General features: G+C 43.5%; 1 protein-coding gene across 1 annotated transcript in view; it reads right to left on the reverse strand.

The window, feature by feature from the left end:
• The window catches only part of DIPK2B (divergent protein kinase domain 2B), a 107,052-nt gene that overhangs the window by 12,970 nt on the left and 74,672 nt on the right, over positions 1–19,410 (reverse strand). The window contains exon 4 of the mRNA XM_082247430.1: positions 6,654–6,942. Coding sequence (XP_082103556.1) covers positions 6,654–6,942 — 289 coding nt within the window. The remainder of the gene's footprint in view (positions 1–6,653; positions 6,943–19,410) is intronic.

The following is a 19,410-nucleotide window of genomic DNA, read 5'->3' on the forward strand; positions in this document are numbered from 1 at the left end:
AGGGGAGTGAGTAGAGGTGGGTGTGGGGGGGTGGGGTCTGGAGTACTAGCCCATGTTTTTTTCAAAAGGAATCAGATCAATTTTGAGGGTAGAGCCCAGGGGGAAGTCATGGGAGTAATAATGTTTCATCAAATCGTGCGGGGAGAAAGTGGTGTATCCAGGGTTGCCACAGTTTGGTGTAATAATCGATCCTGTCTAGCAAGATTGCCTTCAATTTGGCACGGATTATAGCCTTTGTGATTCTGTTTTTAGCTTCCACAATGCTGAGAGAGCTAGTTTTCCAGGCTTTTTCGATGGTCTGCTTGACAGCTGTGGAGGAATAGTTTGTGTTCAACTCATGTTATGTTGTGGGGTCGTATATTTAGAAGGGCTGAGAGGGGATTTGGAGGCAGTTCTGTATACATTAGAGTGGAGATGATCTTGTATAATTTAGCCCAAAAGCATTGTACTACGGGACAGGTCCACCAGATATGGAAGTGGGAACCTATTTCATTACAGCCACGATAGCATTTGGGTGAATAATTGGATTTATATTTGGCAAGCCTATCAGGAACCAGATACCAATTAATAAGGACTTTATAATTAGCCTCCAAGGTTACTTGATTCTGAACCAAGGATTTCGTAGCAGCCCAAACCTCTAGCCATACAGTATTATTTGCTCTTGGGTGATCTCCAGGTTAAAGTAGCATGTCTTCAATGAAAAAATTGTATTAAAAATATTAAATAAATGTGAAAATAAGCTTAAAAATTATTAAATAAACGAACCATAAATACTATGTACATGAGAACGTATAGGAAGGGCTCAAAGGGATTAGGGGCAATTGAAATTAGTGGAAAAAAAGAAAAGCATCATACATAAGAGAATAATAAATATTGATTGCAAGTGTGGGGTATATGAGATGAAAAAAATATCATTGCACAGTAAAGTAGCCTGTAACTGACTAATAAAATGATAAAACACTTTAGATGACTGTATTCATTTCTATTTCTTCATTTAACCCTGATGATACCAAGGTATTGAGAGAGAATATCCAATAAGTTTCTAGCTCACAGAGCTTTGAAAAATGTTCAGCCTTAGAGCAATTGTTGGGTATGTTCACAGTGATCCATACTTTTAGCCCTGTAGTACGCTGCCTATGTACTTCCTTATAATGTCGCAGGACACTATAGGTTGTGAAGCCTTGTTCAATGGCGCGATGATGCTTGCCAAATTTGTCTCTCAATGTTCTGATTATTTGGCTTAGATAAAACAAGCCACATGACATGAGCACATTAAAGAATATATAAAGAATTCTGTGGAACAACTGTAAAAAGTGAGGATAGAGAAGACTCTACTATTTGCCATAAACGTTTTCTTACCATGATACCTCACATGTAAAGTATTTAAGCTTATGATACTGGAACATACCCAGCAATTTGCTGAAAAGGTTACCTGGAGCAGTACAAGTTTGAATTGTTTTTTTAGTTGACTGGGAGCTACCTGACTCTGGATGTTGTGAGCTTGATGGTAAGTAAATTTAGGTGTTTTCTGAATTAGAAACCCCAGTATTGGGTCCTGTAAAAGGATATCTCAATATCTGGTGAAGTTTTTTTCCATAGTCTTGTATCTGGAATGAAAATGTAGCAATGAACCTCATCAGTGTGGGGTCAGTGTTATCTCGAGGAGCTTTGGTTTTTTACCGGAGGGGGGGGGGGGTTTAATTTGTAACAAAGGCCTTATTGATAGTTTATTTTTCTTTGAATTTGTGTTTGAGGACATTACTCTAATCTTTGTAGTCTGTATCTAGGGTAAAGTTTCTACAGAGTCGATGGAATTGGCTTCTGAGAATACTTTGTGTCCACCTAGGGTGGTGGCAACCGTTAGGGTGAATTCAGGAAATCCCCACTGTAACCTTTTTTTTTTTTTTTTGGAAAAAATTTGTGACCACAAGAAACCCAGCTGTTAATACAAGAAAGCAAGAAATATACAGTATCTACTATATCTGTAAAGGATAACCTATAGTTGTTGGTATTGCAGTAGGTGACAAATTCAGCCATGGTAAAGGGGGCAGCTTCCAAAATCATGACAATGTCATCTATGTATCTGCCAAAAAACCCTATATGGTGTGCAAACAGATTGTGACTATGAATATGATTAACCTCCCACAGGCCCATATTAGGATTAGCATAGCTTGGAGCAAAATGTCCCATTAAAGCTGTGCTTTTTGACTGAAGATAGAACTGACCATCAAAACTGAAATAATTATGTTCAAGACCAAAGTGTGTCCTATCAAGAATAAAATGTGCTTGTTTGTAATGTAAATTGGCTTGAGTGAATAAAAAATGTTCAACTGCTTGGAGTCTCTATGTCATGTGGAATGGAAGTGTATAACTATCTTACATACAGTAAAAACAAGCAATATGAGGGTTCCCAGGATTTCCATGAGATATATGCAATCACGGATGGAGGAGGGTAGCTCCTGCACCAACGGCTGAAGAAAAAAAAATAATATATTGATTTTCAGATTGATCCACAATATAGGTGTTCAAATTCTGTCAACAATTCTGGGTGCTCTACACAGACCTCACATTGTGTAAAGAAAGTGTTGTAGCTGGGTATATCTACAGAAGTTCGTAGGTAATGACCCCCACACTTTCCTGAGAAGCATTAGTGGTTTCAGTTTACCATTGACAGTAAATATACCACATCTGAAATTATCGCTGATGTCCATTTTATAAAAATTCTCACATCTTCTCTAGGTTCAAACCCTCAGGAGTCCCCCAATAGCGCTAGAGCTGTATGAGTAGGTGCGAATGCATATTTAGCATTGCTTGGTTGATCCTTTAACATTTCCCTTATTACTTAATGTATGTTATTACTGTAGCACCTGAAAAGTCCCTTTTAGAAACAAATATTCAGTGGTTTCTGAAGGTTTCTTGTATTCTGAATCCCTGGCACAGAGCAATTCTGCAATTCAGAAAAGCCAAAAGCCATTATCTGCTTACTTTTTCTGGATCAGTGACTCAAATTAGTGAAGCAAGAGGGTCAGCATATCCAAGTAGCTAGTATTTTTCATAAGGAAAGGTCAACAATGGCAGCCTCCATGTTTCTCCTGAGAAAGATAATGTTTTTTTATATTTCCTCAGGCTCTGAATAAAGACTTAAAAGCAGGGCTTTTTTTCTGCCGGAACGCGCCTGTACCACGTTCCGGAACCTTTGGCAACCCTGTCCTCTCAATGCTCCAGGGCCGATCCTGGACGGGTGCATGAGCTGAAGCTGTGTCACTTATTTAATGTAATTCAGGAGCAGCGGCGCTGCCCTGCACTGTCTGCTTCCTCCAGCACTAGTTGCTAGAATCGCCTACCTCCTGGCGTCTAGCAACCAGTGACGTCACGTTATGAAGCCGAGGAGAGGACCCAGCATTCAGAGCGGAGGGGGAACTTCTTCCTCCTCCGTGCCTAGTCAGTTTTGGCTCAACCCACTTCCTCCAGCATGGCTCAGAGCCATGCCGCTGGTCACTGCTGAAGACATGCCAGAAGACTGTGAGAGACTGGGGGAATATTCCATGAGGTAAGTACAGATTCCTGCTATATTACTTTTATAAATTAATGTTCCTACTGCAGTCTGTTGGGGTCCAAGTGCACAAGTATCAAAGGACAGCATGGTGGGCACCAGGGGTTTAGACCTATAGGCCTCATTCACACAATATCTGCATAAAAAACTGATGGAAAACTTGTGCATTATCTACAGTGACAGTGGCCTGCAGGTAAGACATTCACCAGGCTCTGTCCATCCATCCAGGAGACAGCTCCTGGTTTTAATGTGGTCATAAAGAGCTCTGTGGCTGTACTGTCAAGCGGTGGTTGTTCTGTCCTCTGACCAGTAGGGGTGGTGTGCGGACAGTCAGGTGGACAGATGAAGTTGAATCTATAGTTGGGTCCTCTGTGACTGTGTGCACTGGACAGGTATGGGGGTAAACTGTGTATAGAGGAGATGATTGCTGTGTTATCAGGAGGCTCCATCCCCCTGACCCCTCCATAACACAGATAGAACATGCAGAGTCAGTGTGCAGCAGGAGGGTGGGAGTTACTGGGGAAGCACAGGGCTCAGCATGTCATCATCACAGCCTAACACCCAACCTTCATTTTATTGTGTTCTATATGTGGAGAGCAGTTTGTCTGGTCTTTACTTTCACTCACTTCCTATCCTGTGATTCCTTTCCTTTGACCCCACTAGAGAGAGACTCCCCCCCCCCCCCCCCCACTTCCTGACCATGTGAAGCCAATGGGGAGAGATTTCCTATTTCTGAGACACCACTGGAAGGAGACTTTTCCCCAAAAAAGGAGACCCCCCCCCTCCCTTCCCAATTCCTAACCCTGGGACAGGAACAGCCATAAAAATATTGTCAGAGGTTTAACCCCTTTCTTGCTGTACTATAAATGTGTTCTTTTCTGTGTCCCCATGTAATATGGTTCACATAATCTCCTGTAATATGTTGCAGTCTCTGACCATCTCCTGTAGTATGCTTGCAGTCTCCGACCCTCTCCTGTAGTATGTCAGCAGTCTCTGACCATCTCCTGTACTATGCCTGCAGTCTCTGACCATCTCCTATAGTATGTCTGCAGTTGCTGACCCTCTCCTGTAGTATGTCTGCAGTCTCTGACCATCTCCTGTAGTATGTCTGCAGTCTCTTACCATCTCCTATAGTTTGTCTGAAGTCTCTGACCATCTCCTGTAGTATGCCTGCAGTCTCTGACCATCTCCTATAGTATGTCTGCAGTTTCTGACCCTCTCCTGTAGTAGGCCTGCAGTCTCTGACCATCTCCTGTAGTATGTCTGCAGTCTCTGACCATCTCCTATAGTATGTCTGCAGTCTCTGACCATCTCCTATAGTATGTCTGCAGTCTCTGACCCTCTCCTGTAGTATGTCTGCAGTCTCTGACCATCTCCTGTAGTATGTCTGCAGTCTCTGACTAACTCCTGTAGTATGTCTGCAGTCTCTGACCCTCCCCTGTAGTATGTGTGCAGTCTCTGACCATCTCCTGTACTATTTGTTGCCCGTGTAATTTTCACCTCTGAGGAAGACGTGGCTAGGGGTGGGGTTGTGGGCGGAGTTGGCTTGGGATTGTGGGTGGAGTAAAGGTGGGGTGGTGGGCGGTGAAGGTGAGTTTCAGCACCTATTCTCTGAGAAAAAAAATCCCTGCTTAAAAGCATATTCAAACTGAAATTTACAAAGAAAATATGTTGCAGCTTACCAGTCTTTATATGTGGTGGCTGCATTAGTCTTCTTTTTGTCAGGCTTTTTTTCCCCCTTTATTTTCACCTGGTTATCTTTCCTATGGTGATGGCAACACTCACTTACAGTGCTTTATCCTTGAAGGATGTTGTCAGCCTAGGTTTCTCTTCTGATTTGGATACAAATGCCTCCCCTCTACTCATCCCCTTTACATAGGAACCAGGGGTAGTGTAGTTTACAGATAGCTGGGAAATCTGATAACATTGTATGAAATTCCAGTTTAGTGCAAATTATGTTACAAGGACAGTGAAACTCTGGCAAGGTCAACATGTTTTTTTTCTGTACCTGCATACAGTAAATGTACTTAGCCTGTTCCTTGGGTAAGATACTCTTTAACCACTTTAGGACCGGAAGATTTTGCTGCTTAATGACCAGGCCCTATTTTGCGATTCAGCACTGCGTGACTTTAACGGAAAATTGCGCGGTCGTGCCACGCTGTACCCAAACTTAATTGATGTCCTTTTTTTTCCCACAAATAGACCTTTCTTTTGGTGGCATTCGATCACCTGTGAGATTTTTATTTTTTGCACTTTAAACAAAAAAGTAGCGACAACTTTGAAAAAAAAAACCAATATTTTTCACATTCTGCTATATAACATTCCCCCCAAAAAATTTAAAAATCAAAATTTTTTAACATTTTAGGCCCATTTGTTTTCTGCTACATATTTTTGGTAAAAAAAATCGCAATAAGCGTATTTTGATTGGTTTGCGCAAAAGTTATTGCGTTTACTAACAACGGGAAAGATTTATGTCATTTTTATTATTTTTTTTTTTTACTAGTAATGGCGGCGATCTGTGATTTTTTGCGGGACTGCGACATTGCAGCGGAGAGATCGGACCCCTAACTGACATTTTTGACACTTTTGGGGGTACCAGTGACATTACTACAGTAATTAGTGCTAAAAATATGCACTGTTACTGTAATAATGACACTGTCAGGGAAGGACTATGGGTGATCAAGGGGTTAAATTAAGCCTAGGGGAGTGATTCTAACTGTAGGGGGGTTGGACTTGTGAGATGACCATAGAGACATGGGATCCTATATAGCAGGATCGCATGGTCTCTGTGATCATCTCAGGGAGAAAGACGGATGGCTGTGTTTACATCAGCTATCCGTCCTTCTCTGTCAGCGGGGGGAGATAGCCGGTGTCAGGCGGCAATCAGAGCCGCTCGCCCCCTAGCTCCTCCCAGGCGAACGCAGTACATGTACAGGGTTTTGCCTAGGAGAGCCAGCCTGCCGTAGTACATCTGCGGCGGCTGGTCGTCAAGTGGTCAATGTAAATTTGTGTAACAGCATTAGTCTCTAGCATGTTAAAGAAATACCTTCAAGACAGATACATTTATAGATCACTTAAGTTTTTTTTTTTTCTTTTTTACCATTTTGCAAGTCGATGATGCCAAGCGCGCTGGTATCTCTGATAAATAAACGGCCATCACTAAATGTTCCAAAAGTGCCTCCATCAATTTGTGTAAAATAAAAGAAGTAATTGAAGTCATTGTTGCTGAAATGGTGTATGGTTTGAAGAAGTTGGTATACCAGGTCTGCTGCTATTTCAGGATCAGAGTTGTTGAAGGAAATTAGTGGATGGGAACTTGTGCTCACAAACAGTCGCCCACATGAACCTAAGTACTTTGGGAAAGGCCATCCCTCTGAGCCAGGGAAAATCTAAAACAGCAACAATAAAATATTAAACCAAAAAATATGTTGAGAAAAAGTGTCATCTAATAATATTGATAGCGCAACACATTTTTCATTATTAATAATAAAATATTCTAAGGATAATATTTAAGGAGCAAAAGGTTAAAGAACATGTAAACCCAACATTTCATATTCCTCATATTTAATAAAAAGCAGTATATCTGCGCTCAGAACAAAAATTATATAAACCTAAAAAACATAAAAACAAAGGCAGCCAGCACAAAATGGCAAGATTACACACCATATGTAACATATAAAAATAAAAGGGGCAGCGCAAATGCAAATATAGAAAATAGATGGTCATAGTCCAATTAAAAGTCCATAATAAAAGAAGTAGAGAGATGAAACTTCTCCAAATCTCTGTGGATAAGATGAAAAATACTAATGTCAAAACACCAAGCGAGAGTAAGATGGACTCTTACCGGATGGTGTTGACCTGCAAATGATAGGGAGGTCAATACCAATGAAATCCCGTATGTAAATATGTTCTGGAAATCGATATGGTGAATCCAGTTCATTCGGTGGAAAGCAATGGCTCAAGCTCGCTCGCTCATATCCAGGAACACACAATAACAAAGCACCTCAAGGAAAAGCAAGCTATAATGGTGTTCTATGTCTGAACCAACAGTAGTTTACTAAAGGTATTGCACTTACAATAAGATTAAGTAAAAACAATGTGTACACATCCAAAATCGAAGACCGCGGTTAACAGCGTGCTTACGTCATACGTTCCGTCCCCGCCTTACGCGTTTCTCTACTTATTTTATTATGGACTTCTAATTGGACTATGACCATCTTTTTCTATATCTGCATTGGTGCTGTCCCTTTTATTTTTATATTCCTCATATGTGCCTTCTGTACCATGTACTTGTATTAAAAAGTATCCTGTTCTCTTTGTATTGCTTCCTTTATGAGAAATCCCTGGTGTTCCTGCCAGACACTTTGCTCTCCTATCAAAAACTGACCACAGTAGGCATTAGAGCACAGCGCCAATGATCAGACTTGTCCTGACAGGCGCCCCCCCTCCCCCCTGCATAGCCATTCACTGGGAAGATTAATATATTGCTGTTTCTCCTCTCTAAACTCCATATACAGCTGAGAACAGAGGGTATGGGATGAACATTATAAACATTATGAACATTAGCAATATTTTTTTCCCCCTTTTTATATCTACAGTGCCTTGCGAAAGTATTCGGCCCCCTTGAACTTTGCGACCTTTTGCCACATTTCAGGCTTCAAACATAAAGATATAAAACTGTAATTTTTTGTGAAGAATCAACAACAAGTGGGATATAATCATGAAGTGGAACGAAAATTATTAGATATTTCAAACTTTTTTAACAAATGAAAAACTGAAAAATTGGGCGTGCAAAATTATTCAGTCCCCTTAAGTTAATACTTTGTACCGCCACCTTTTGCTGCGATTACAGCTGTAAGTCGCTTGGTGTATGTCTCTATCAGTTTTGCACATCAAGAGACTGAAATTTTTGCCCATTCCTCCTTGCAAAACAGCTCAAGCTCAGTGAGGTTGGATGGAGAGCGTTTGTGAACAGCAGTTTTCAGTTCTTTCCACAGATTCTCGATTGGATTCAGGTCTGGACTTTGACTTGGCCATTCTAACACCTAGATATGTTTATTTGTGAACCATTCCATTGTAGATTTTGCTTTATGTTTTGGATCATTGTCTTGTTGGAAGACAAATCTCCGTCCCAGTCTCAGGTCTTTTGCAGACTCCATCAGGTTTTCTTCCAGAATGGTCCTGTATTTGGCTCCATCCATCTTCCCATCAATTTTAACCATCTTCCCTGTCCCTGCTGAAGAAAAGCAGGCCCAAACCATGATGCTGCCACCACCATGTTTGACAGTGGGGATGGTGTGTTCAGGGTGATGGGCGTTTTGCATTGTTGCCAAAAAGTTCGATTTTGGTTTCATCTGACCAGAGCACCTTCTTCCACATGTTTGTGTCTCCCAGGTGGCTTGTGGCAAACTTTAAACTACACTTTTTATGGATATCTTTAAGAAATGGCTTTCTTCTTGCCACTCTTCCATAAAGGCCAGATTTGTGCAGTATACGACTGATTGTTGTCCTATGGACAGAGTCTCCCACCTCAGCTGTAGATCTCTGCAGTTCATCCAGAGTGATCATGGGCCTCTTGGCTGCATCTCTGATCACTCTTCTCCTTGTATAAGCTGAAAGTTTAGAGGGACGGCCAGGTCTTCGTAGATTTGCAGTGGTCTGATACTCCTTCCATTTCAATATTATTGCTTGCACAGTGCTCCTTGGGATATTTAAAGCTTGGGAAATCTTTTTGTATCCAAATCCGGCTTTAAACTTCTCCACAACAGTATCTCGGACCTGCCTGGTGTGTTCCTTGTTCTTCATGATGCCCTCTGCGCTTTAAACGGACCTCTGAGACTATCACAGTGCAGGTGCATTTATATGGAGACTTGATTACACACAGGTGGATTCTATTTATCATCATTAGTCATTTAGGTCAACATTGGATCATTCAGAGATCCTCACTGAACTTCTGGAGAGAGTTTGCTGCACTCAAAGTAAAGGGGCTGAATAATTTTGCACGCCCAATTTTTCAGTTTTTTAATTGTTAACAAAGTTTTAAATATCCAATAAATTTTGTTCCACTTCATGATTGTGTCCCACTTGTTGTTGATTCTTCACAAAAAATTAGTTTTATATCTTTATGTTTGAAGCCTGAAATGTGGCAAAAGGTCGCAAAGTTCAAGGGGGCCGAATACTTTTGCAAGGCACTGTATATACAAATGTTTTGCCTTTCATTTATTAATTTTTTTTAACTTAATAGGTTGTTTTACATATACTACAATGTTCACATTTTAATTTAGTATCAATATCAAAGTGCCAACAGTTTAGGAGCCTGTTCACACCAGATGTGTTTGACTGTGTTGGTCAACCTTGCCCAACGCAGTCTCAATGCATAGACAAAGCAAAAACGTTTTCCCTATTGCGACAGTTTACAACACTATGCTATGATGATGTGCACTGAAAAAAAGTATTTTTTTTTAGTGCAGCATGGGAGGACACAATCTACCTCAGTGCGGCCAACAGAACTGCATGAAATGTCACTTTGCGACAGTTCAATAAGGTTTTAACAACAAAAGGTTACAGTGGGATGTGCATTGACAACGCTGCCTTCATATCATACCAGCAACCTTGCTTTAGTGCACACTGCTGTTGTGAACAAGCCCTAAAGACTGCAAAATGTATCTAAAATCTAACTATCCATATCATACAATACAGTACAGTAGACAGGACTTGTATTGTTTGCTATAGATGGTTTGAAACTCAGCCGGTTTAGCAGGGGCCAGCTGAGATTCGAACCATCTATTGGCAGGCTGATTATAACCAAGCCAATCCAACTTGGTAAACTTGGGGACAACCAGCATGTTGGATTTCCTGTGTGCAATTATTGCAAGCGGCTATACCCACTAGCAATAATCGTGTTCTCCCTGCAGGGATGGCTCCGCTTGAGGGATTCATAACATGACTGTTATGAATAACATCATCCTTCCACCTAGTGGTGTGACTTTTGCACATGTCACTTTATTAGTTTTACTGAATTCCATCATTTTCTCCATTTATTGCGATTTTGTTATTTATATATATATATATATATATATATATTTTTTTTTTTTTTTCCAGTCTCACTTAGACACTTACCTTTCATCTTTGCCTTTTGAATGGAGTTTATACAGTTTTCATTACATGTCATTTGATGCTTTTTTTACCTACCTCTATTAGGATATTGATGCGTTTTTTTCTGGAATTTATTATTTATTCCACCCCTCATAATCCTTCAAGCTTCTCATGAAACTAGCGCCGATTAATCTTACCCACCTTAATCATAGTTAGTATTTGTGATAATACAAGAATTGGCTGCTTGTTTCCTATAGGACATAGTCCTATGATCTGTTTTTTGAATGATAATGCACAGTTTTTTCTGAATTGTTACACCTTCACCCACATCTTTTACCTGATTAGCAGCGCATAGGCTTTTATTTTATATGTTTAATAAGGTGATTTGGGTACTGGCAAAAAAAACTTGCTGGGGCTGCCCACAGAGTGCACAATATGACCTCACCCATTGCGATAAAACAATAAATAGTAATCAAGACACGGATGGGAGGGGGCTGTGTCCTGTGCTGTACTCAAATACGTTTTCAAGTCAAAATTGATATTCTCTCAATCGCATAGTACAAGACATAGGACTTGTATCCTTAGACCATGGGGTGTACCCAAACAATAAATTGAGGAGTTGGCAACAGCAAAGCAAACAAAACTGCCAACAGGCCCTCAAAAATAAAGATTAAAAAACCCTAATAAAACACTAAACAATAGCTTGAAGCACTTTGCAGCCAAACCTCCCATCACCCAGTGCCTGAACATCCACCTGGAAAAACATGGGAGAACCTTTGAACATAGGACCAGGTGGTGGCCTAGCAAAATCGGAAAGAAGATGCCTTCATGATGAAAAGCCCAAGAGACACCAGCAGTCCTGGTCTAATGAGCTCTCATAGGGAAAGAAGGAACCCTGACGCTAAGGAGGTATGCCCTGGAAATGAGTTGCTTGATTCACCTTACTCTTGCAGATAGAAGCTGTGCTTTCATGTAGATCCTAAGTGACCTCACCCCGTTTAGGCAATATAGGGTGATTTCCTGTTTCCTGTTTTTGGGGCAGGGCCTAGGGAGGGGACATGAAGAGAAAAAAGAGGAAATAAGCGACCACCTAAGGTAGGAGAGACAAACCACTTTGTCTTTGTGTAAAACTAGGAGGGGCTCTTTACAGGAAAGAGCTACCAACTCAGAAATATGCTTAACGGATAAACTTGGAAACCATATAAGTGAGGTCTACCAGTGGAATATCCCTAGCTGGTTCCAAGGGAGGTCTCTGAGGTACAGAGAGCACCAGGTTGAGATTCAGAGGTTACACAGGAGGTCAAATTGGGGGATTTATATGAGCAACTCTCTGAAGTAAATTCTTAATGGGGATTGCGAGGCAAGAGGTTTCTGAAATTAAACAGATAAGCAGAAACATATCCCATAAAAGTATTCAGGTGTCACAGTCGTGGGTCAGGCTCAGAGGCCAATAGTTATAGCAGTGGAAAGGCTTACACAGAAACTAGCAGGATAAATACACAAACAGGTCTCCCTGGCAGGTGATTCAGGCTCATCCAAAGCGCGGGGTCTAATCATTAGTTGTTCTTCACCAGAGCTCATGATAGTGACTCATGGTTGCAGGAAAGAAAATTGAATCATGTATTGCCAGCTTTACTGCAATAAAGTAAATAACGCCCAAATCACCCAAATCCTCTGCCCATAGAATGACATAATTTTCCACACATTACAAATTGTGTTAAGAAAAGCCAGGAACTGGTTTAAATATACAGAAAACCAGGGCCGGATCTAGAGGTATGCTGGGGTAGACTGCGCCCCCCAAGTCTATGATGCCCTCATCAGTGGTGCCAAATGTCCATCTCTCTTACATTCTCACAGTGCCCAGCAGCATTGCCAGCACAGACCCTCCCTCCTCCCCTCCACACAAATGGGAAAGGAGGGAGACTTGGATCTGCTTTGCCTCCCCCTGCCCCTTTCCCCCTGTGCCCACCCACACTCCAGTCTGTGCAGCCTGTGCTGTGTCTGTGAAGGGGATGTGTGGGCAGGAAATCGTAAACAGAGCAGCCTGTAGCTGTATTGGGTACAGGACCGGTGCTAGACTATTTTGCGCCCTAGGCAAGACCAGCTCCTTGCACAACCCCCCCGAAAAAAATAATAAAGTCTCCAAATGCAGCCTGAACAAGAATGTTTTCTCCCCATATATACCTCTTCTTCATGGATTGGCTGAAGTTTGCAGGAGACGGCTTAGTCTCCAGCTAACATCATCCGTTCCTTCAGCAGTATGTGTAACATTGGTGCAGTGTGTGGGGAACAGAGCAGCCATCAGACATTTTGGGGTCCCTTAAACAGCTATGGGCCTGACCCCCTCCCCCCCCCCTTTCATTGAGGTCCCCAAACCCCCCCCTTACATCAGGGTCTCAAGAATCCCTTCTCCTTAAATCAGGGCCTTCAGAGTCCCCCCCCTCCCCCTTACATCAGAGTCCCCAGTCTTCACCCCTACAACAGAGACCCCACTTTCATTAGGACCCCCAAAGTCTTCCCTTACGTTAGAATCCCAAAGGTCCCCATAGCCCCCTTACATTAGGGTCCCCAGAGTCCCCCTGGCTGTGGCTGCGCCCTAGGCAGCAATGCGCCTTAGGCGGCTGCCTAGTTTGCCTAGTGGTAGCACAGGACCTGATTGGGTATGTCATTTCTCTGACTGAGCCAGTGAGCCTCCAGGGACCATCTATGTAACTTCCTTCCTTCCTTCCTTCCTTCTTTCCTCCCTTCCCTTCCTTTCTCCCTCCCTTCTTCCTTTTCTCCCTTCTTTCCTTCCCCCAAATCTCTCCCTCCCCCTTCCCCTCCTTCCTGTTCTGTCCTCCAGCAATAGCTTTCTTGAGGCCAGCCAAAATAGTTTTGTTTTGTGTCAGCCTATGGTAGTACTTGGTCCCATGTTTTCTTAAGTGGGATTACACCGGTGTTCTTCAGTTTGGCTGCAGTGTGGGTGTATTCCCAGTTTTCCTGCATGATACCCCCGGTTTTAGCCACGGTCCCATTGGCATCTATTTGGTTGCAGGGTTTTGCAATGTTTCTGAAAGCTTAGCATACATAACTTTTGGTGCACTTTCAGAAAACGTGCAGGAAAACTGGAGATACACACATACTGCAGCCAAACCACTGAAATTGATCCATGCTCAGGTCCCTTTTCAGAGGTATTTGGCAGGCAGTAAGGAGATTATATCACACCTCCTCACTGCCTGTTTTAACCCCTAAATGCAATCCCCTCAAGTAATGCCATGGTTCACTTCCAACTCCGCCTTTTCTTGCACATATAATACCTAAAGTGAACAATTGAAATAAGGTGGAGTTCAAAGTGAATTTAAGTGCAGCACTTTACAGAAGATTTGTGGACATTGTTAAACCCAGAGACTGGTGGACTTATAGTAACAGTAACTTATAGTAACAGTAGGAATAGTATTGCACATCTAATTAATGTGGGCACTGATATCAGCTATATGAAGAATTTAGGTTTTAGGTGGTGTATTATGACTTTTTGGCATTACATGAAAATGGTTGTTATTTTTAGGCACACTTTACACCAATTATTAGACAATTATTAGACAATTATTAGACATGTTGTGGAGTGCATAGTAATAGCACAGGGTTTTATGCCTATATATTGATAGGTTATAACTCATGGTCTAAGAATAAAAGTCCTGTGTTCTGTACTGTACAATTAGGATACATATATCACATATTTTACTTTTTTTAAATAGAAGTATGGACTTAAAAAACAAACATTTATACTCACCTAGGTAGATGCAGCATTGATCCAATGCTGCATCTGCCCCCCGCTGGCTCTGCAGTGAGCGCTCAGTGCTCCCCTTCTGCTCTGACTGACGGCCATGGCTCTCTGCTCTTTCCCTCCAGCGCTTACTGGAGTGCTGGGCAGTGGAGGGGGTGGGAGGGGCTGGCTCAGGCTCTAAGCAGACTGACGCTGAACGGCTGAGCTGGATGCCAGTCCAGGCATCTGGGTGGATCCTGACTGTAAAGCCTGGACTCAAAACGCATCAAAGTCGGACCAAAGTAGTGCAGGGACTACTTTGAAGTCGTTGCAACTTGAAGTCGCACAGATATGAATGGTACTCATTGGAAATCATAAAGTATGACTTGTCATGTGACTTTGCAGTCCCAAATCACAGGACAAGTCACGCAAGTGTAAAAGGGGACATAAGGAAGACAATACAGCAACAATACAATTCAATACAAGAGGGTTAAGAGATCACATAAATGTGAATGTTCATAAAACTATTTGATAATGATTTAGAAAGCTAAGGTCTACATTCAGCCCATTATCTCTTGTTTTAAGAGTTCTTATTAGTAGTTTAGAGGGTTTCCTGAGTATATTAAAGTACCCTTTTTAAACTAAAACAATAATGTCTTCCGTAAGGGGTGAGCTGTCCTTGTCTTTGTGGGTGTTGAGACAAATGCCTAAACTTTAGCCTCTTCTACCCCCTGTTCAACAGGAGCAGATAATGAAATGCAGGCTGAAACTCACAGTGATCACGGTGGTCCAGGAAAGATACAATGTGGAATATAATGCTGATATAACAGGTGCAAGGATACAGGTTGCAGGCTGGTACATACAAAGAGTTACAGGGGAAAGGGTGAAAAATATTGGGAACATTAGGTGGTACGAAAATCACACTGGTAGGCTTGGAAGTTACTAGGAACAACAGAGGTCCAGCTAAAGGAACAATAAGAATCACAAGGTCACTTTAAATCGCTTGGAAAATCATGGACAATAGGAATTCGGGGGCATTATAAATCACTAGGAATTTTGGGGTCAGTTAAAATCAAGGATGCTATCAAACTCAAGAATCTTCTTGGAAAGTCAGGGGCACTAGGAAACACTGGGGGACCAAGTTCCAGGAACCTTATCGGTTGCTCTGGCAATGCCTGAGGGAATGGGCCCAGCCTTAAGTAGAAGTTCAGGCTAAAACCAAAATCTTTAAATCTACTTGCATCCACGATCTAAGACTAACCTCTCAAGCCCTGTAAGGAAAAAATCACTATACATCTCTATACATACCAGGTCTTGACTGCTCTCTAAGCATAGTACACTGCTGAAAAAAATTCAAGGAACGCTTTGAAAACACATCAGATCTGAATGGGAATAAGTATCATGTTGGATATCTATACTGATATGGACTGGGTAATGTGTTAGGAATCAAAGGATGCCACATTGTTTGATGGAAATGAAAATTACCAACCTACAGAGGGCTGAGTTCAAAGACCCCCCAAAAATTAAAGTTAAAAAAATGATGCAGCAGGCTAGTCCATTTAGCTGAAATTTCTTTGCAGCAACTTAGAATGGTACTTAGTAGTTTGTATGGCCCCCACATGCTTGTATGCATGCCTGACAACGTCGGAGCATGCTCCTAATGAGACAACGGATGGTGTCCTGGGGTATTTCCTCCCAGATCTGGACTAAGACATAACTGAGCTCCTGAACAGACTGAATGAAGTGCAACCTGGTGGCATCGAATGGACCAAAACATAATGTCCCAGAGATGTTTTATTGGATTTAGCTCAGGCGAGCATGGGGGCCATTCAGTAGCATTAATTCCTTCATCCTCCAGGAACTGGCTGCATACTCTCACCACCTGAGGCTGAACCCACTGCATCAGCCTAGGGTCTGATAATGGGTCCAAGAATTTCATTCCGATAACTTAATGGCAGTCTGTGAGGCATTGTCTAGCCTGTAGAGGTCTGTGTATCCCTCCATGGATATGTCTCCCCAGACCATCACTGACCCAGCACCAAACTGGTCATGTTGAATGATGTTACATGCAGTATAACGTTCTCCATGGCTTCTCCAGACCCTTTCATGTCTGTCACATGTACTCAGGGTGAACCTGCTCTCATCTGTGAAAAGCACAGGGCACCAGTCTTGGACCTACCAATTCTGGTGTTCAATACCAAATACCAATCAAGCTCAACGGTGCTGGGCAGTGAGCACAGGGCTCACTAGAGTACGTTGGGCCCTTAGGCCACCTTTATGAAGTCTGTCCATAGACAAATGCAAAACTAGTGAAAAACAGTCAGAAAAGATGACTAGGGAAAAAATGGCAGTGGCCTCCACCTGTAAAAACATTTCTGTTTTGGAGGTTGTCTCATTGTTGCCTATCTAGTGCACCTGTTGTTAATTTCATTAACACCAAAGCAGCTGAAACCGATTAACAACCCCCTCTGCTACTTAACTGACCAGATCAATATCCCAGGAGTTTAATTGACTTGATGCTATACTCTGATTAAACAGCGTTCTTTTAATTTTTTTTGAGCAGTGTATTTATGGAAGTGACCATAAAGTTAAATTTTGTTCTGATCACTCCAAATTTTTTACTGGTAAGCCTTTTCTAGGTGCTGTTTGATGTATTGTAAGCTGGCTTTTGTGTGCTGTTGGTGGAGCACAAGTGGCTGGAATTTTAAAAATTATGCCAAAGTTATGTGAACTTATAAATACAACTTTAAAGACTACCCTAATTTAACCTTCCTCAATTTCAGTGCATTTCACCAAATATCCCAATTTGTGGGGGCGTGGCCGGACCTTGAATGTGAGTGGACGTGTGCCTCGCTAGCTCCGCCGAGAACCCTGTTCTAGTCTCCTGTCCTCGCTCGGATCCCCGGCTGTTTCCTCCCCGACCGGCACCGGAGCCCTCGCAGACTGTCAGAGCGTCCCCGGTGAGTCGTTCCGCTGCTCCCCCGGCATGCAGAAGCGCAATAAAGACGGGAAGGGCCCCACGGCCGGCCAGACCAAAGATGGCGCAGCTGGGCAGAGAGCGCAGCACAAGGATACGTACCTGGAGGCCGCCCAGAGGCTGTTTAACAGGCCGGCTTCCAGGGACCGCTCCTCCACCCCTGCCGCAGCATCGGGAGTCTCCCCTGATTCACCCACGGAGGCGGATGACACTGTGCCCCTGGGAGACATATCGGACCAGCTGCAGGAGTGGGATCAGGCCTGCTCAGACCCGGCCCGCATGCAATCCTCCCATGATCCTGAGCCCACGCTCAGGGATATCATGGCGGCGGTGAATACTTGTAGCTCCTCCATTACTGCACTGATGGCTGAACTGAAGGGGGTGAAGGCGGAACTCTCTTTTGTGCGCCATGACATGCAAAAACTGAGGGAGAGGACCTCGGCAGTGGAGGGTCGGGTCAGCTCCCTGGAGGATGAGATGACTCCCCTGCAAAGAGAGGTGAAACAAACGGCTGTATTATCTGCTCAACAGGCTGCCAGGCTTGACGATCTGGAGAACAGAATGAGACGGAGTAATGTGCGGGCAATAGGTATCCCAGAACGGGCTGAAGGGAAGAATCCGGTAGCCTTCATTGAGAACTGGCTTCTTTCCACCTTTGGGAAGGAGACTTTCACCCCTATGTTTTCCGTGGAGAGGGCTCACAGGGTTCCTATGCGTCCGCTCCCGCCAGGGGCCCCGCCACGCACCTTCATTTTCAAACTCCTTAACTACAAGGACAGAGACGCTATCCTGTCAAAGGCCAGGACCATGAAACTGGCCATGGACAACGCAAGAATTTCCCTGTTCCCGGATTATTCTGCGGAGGTGCAGAAGCAGAGGGCCCGATTTCAGGATGTCAAGAGACGGCTCACAGATCTTAATCTACGATACGCTATGTTGTACCCCTCCAGGCTCAGGGTCGTGGCGGGTGGCGAAGTCTTATTCTTTGACAAACCATCGGCTGCGGCTCAGTGGCTGGATGCCAACGGCAGGGCATTGAGGGCGGCCCCCCCCCTCCCCTGGACGGGGGGCTCCATGATTGTGAGAACTTTGTGATCGGTGCTACTTATCGCCTCCCCCCCATGTGTGCCGGGGGGGGGGGAACGGATGCTGGATGGTCTGGGTGAGTGACAGGTTTTCTTCAGTCTCCTGAACGGGCGGATGCGCCCATCCCATGTCTACGGATATGTTTTCTACGGTTTTTGTGAATGTTCAAGGTTCTAGAGGAGATTGCATTGTCAGCTGTGATCCCTCACTGGATTCCCCCTATTTGTCCATGTTGGACGGCCCCCGGTCTGTTGTTCCTGACTTTCCCCATGGCTGCTGTGTTTCCCCCCTTGGATCCCATTGTTTGTTCCTTGCTCTAGTTTTCACCAGCTTCACCGGACAAGGACACCTGCCCGTCTACGTTGCAACCTCAGCTCTATTTTCCCTTGCTTCGAGCTGGGCATGGAACCGGATGGCACTTTCCTTCTTTTTTATACTGTCTACCTGTGATGTATCCTCCCTGTGGACTCGGATTGATCCTTTGATGATGTGTGCTCAACCTGCTGTTAATTGGACGTTTGGACTACGGCGGGAGCCCTCCGCTGCCCTTACTCCTATTATCTTCTTACCTATAATCCCTTATGGCTGATACGGTCTGTATACTTTCCTGGAATGTCAGAGGCCTGCACAACCCGGTGAAGCGTACGGCTGTTCTTAGAAATGTTAAAAGGCTACAGGCCGATGTTGTGTGTCTGCAGGAGACTTATGTTGCTCCTGCGGACAGGTTCAACTTGGCGCCTAGCATGTTTAGTTCTCAATACCATTCGGTTTTCTCTAACTATTCTAGAGGTGTTAGCATACTGATTAGGAAGGATTTGCAATTTACTTGTTTACAGTCCGTCCTGGACCCTGAGGGCCGTTTTGTTATTCTGCTGAGTCGGATGGCGAGTCTGACCTGTGTGATTGCCGCGGTCTATGTCCCGCCGCCCTACTCAGCTAGGGTACTCGACCAGGTTC

Source organism: Pelophylax lessonae (assembly GCF_965119305.1).
Source record: "Pelophylax lessonae genome assembly, chromosome: 2".
NCBI lineage: Eukaryota > Metazoa > Chordata > Amphibia > Anura > Ranidae > Pelophylax > Pelophylax lessonae.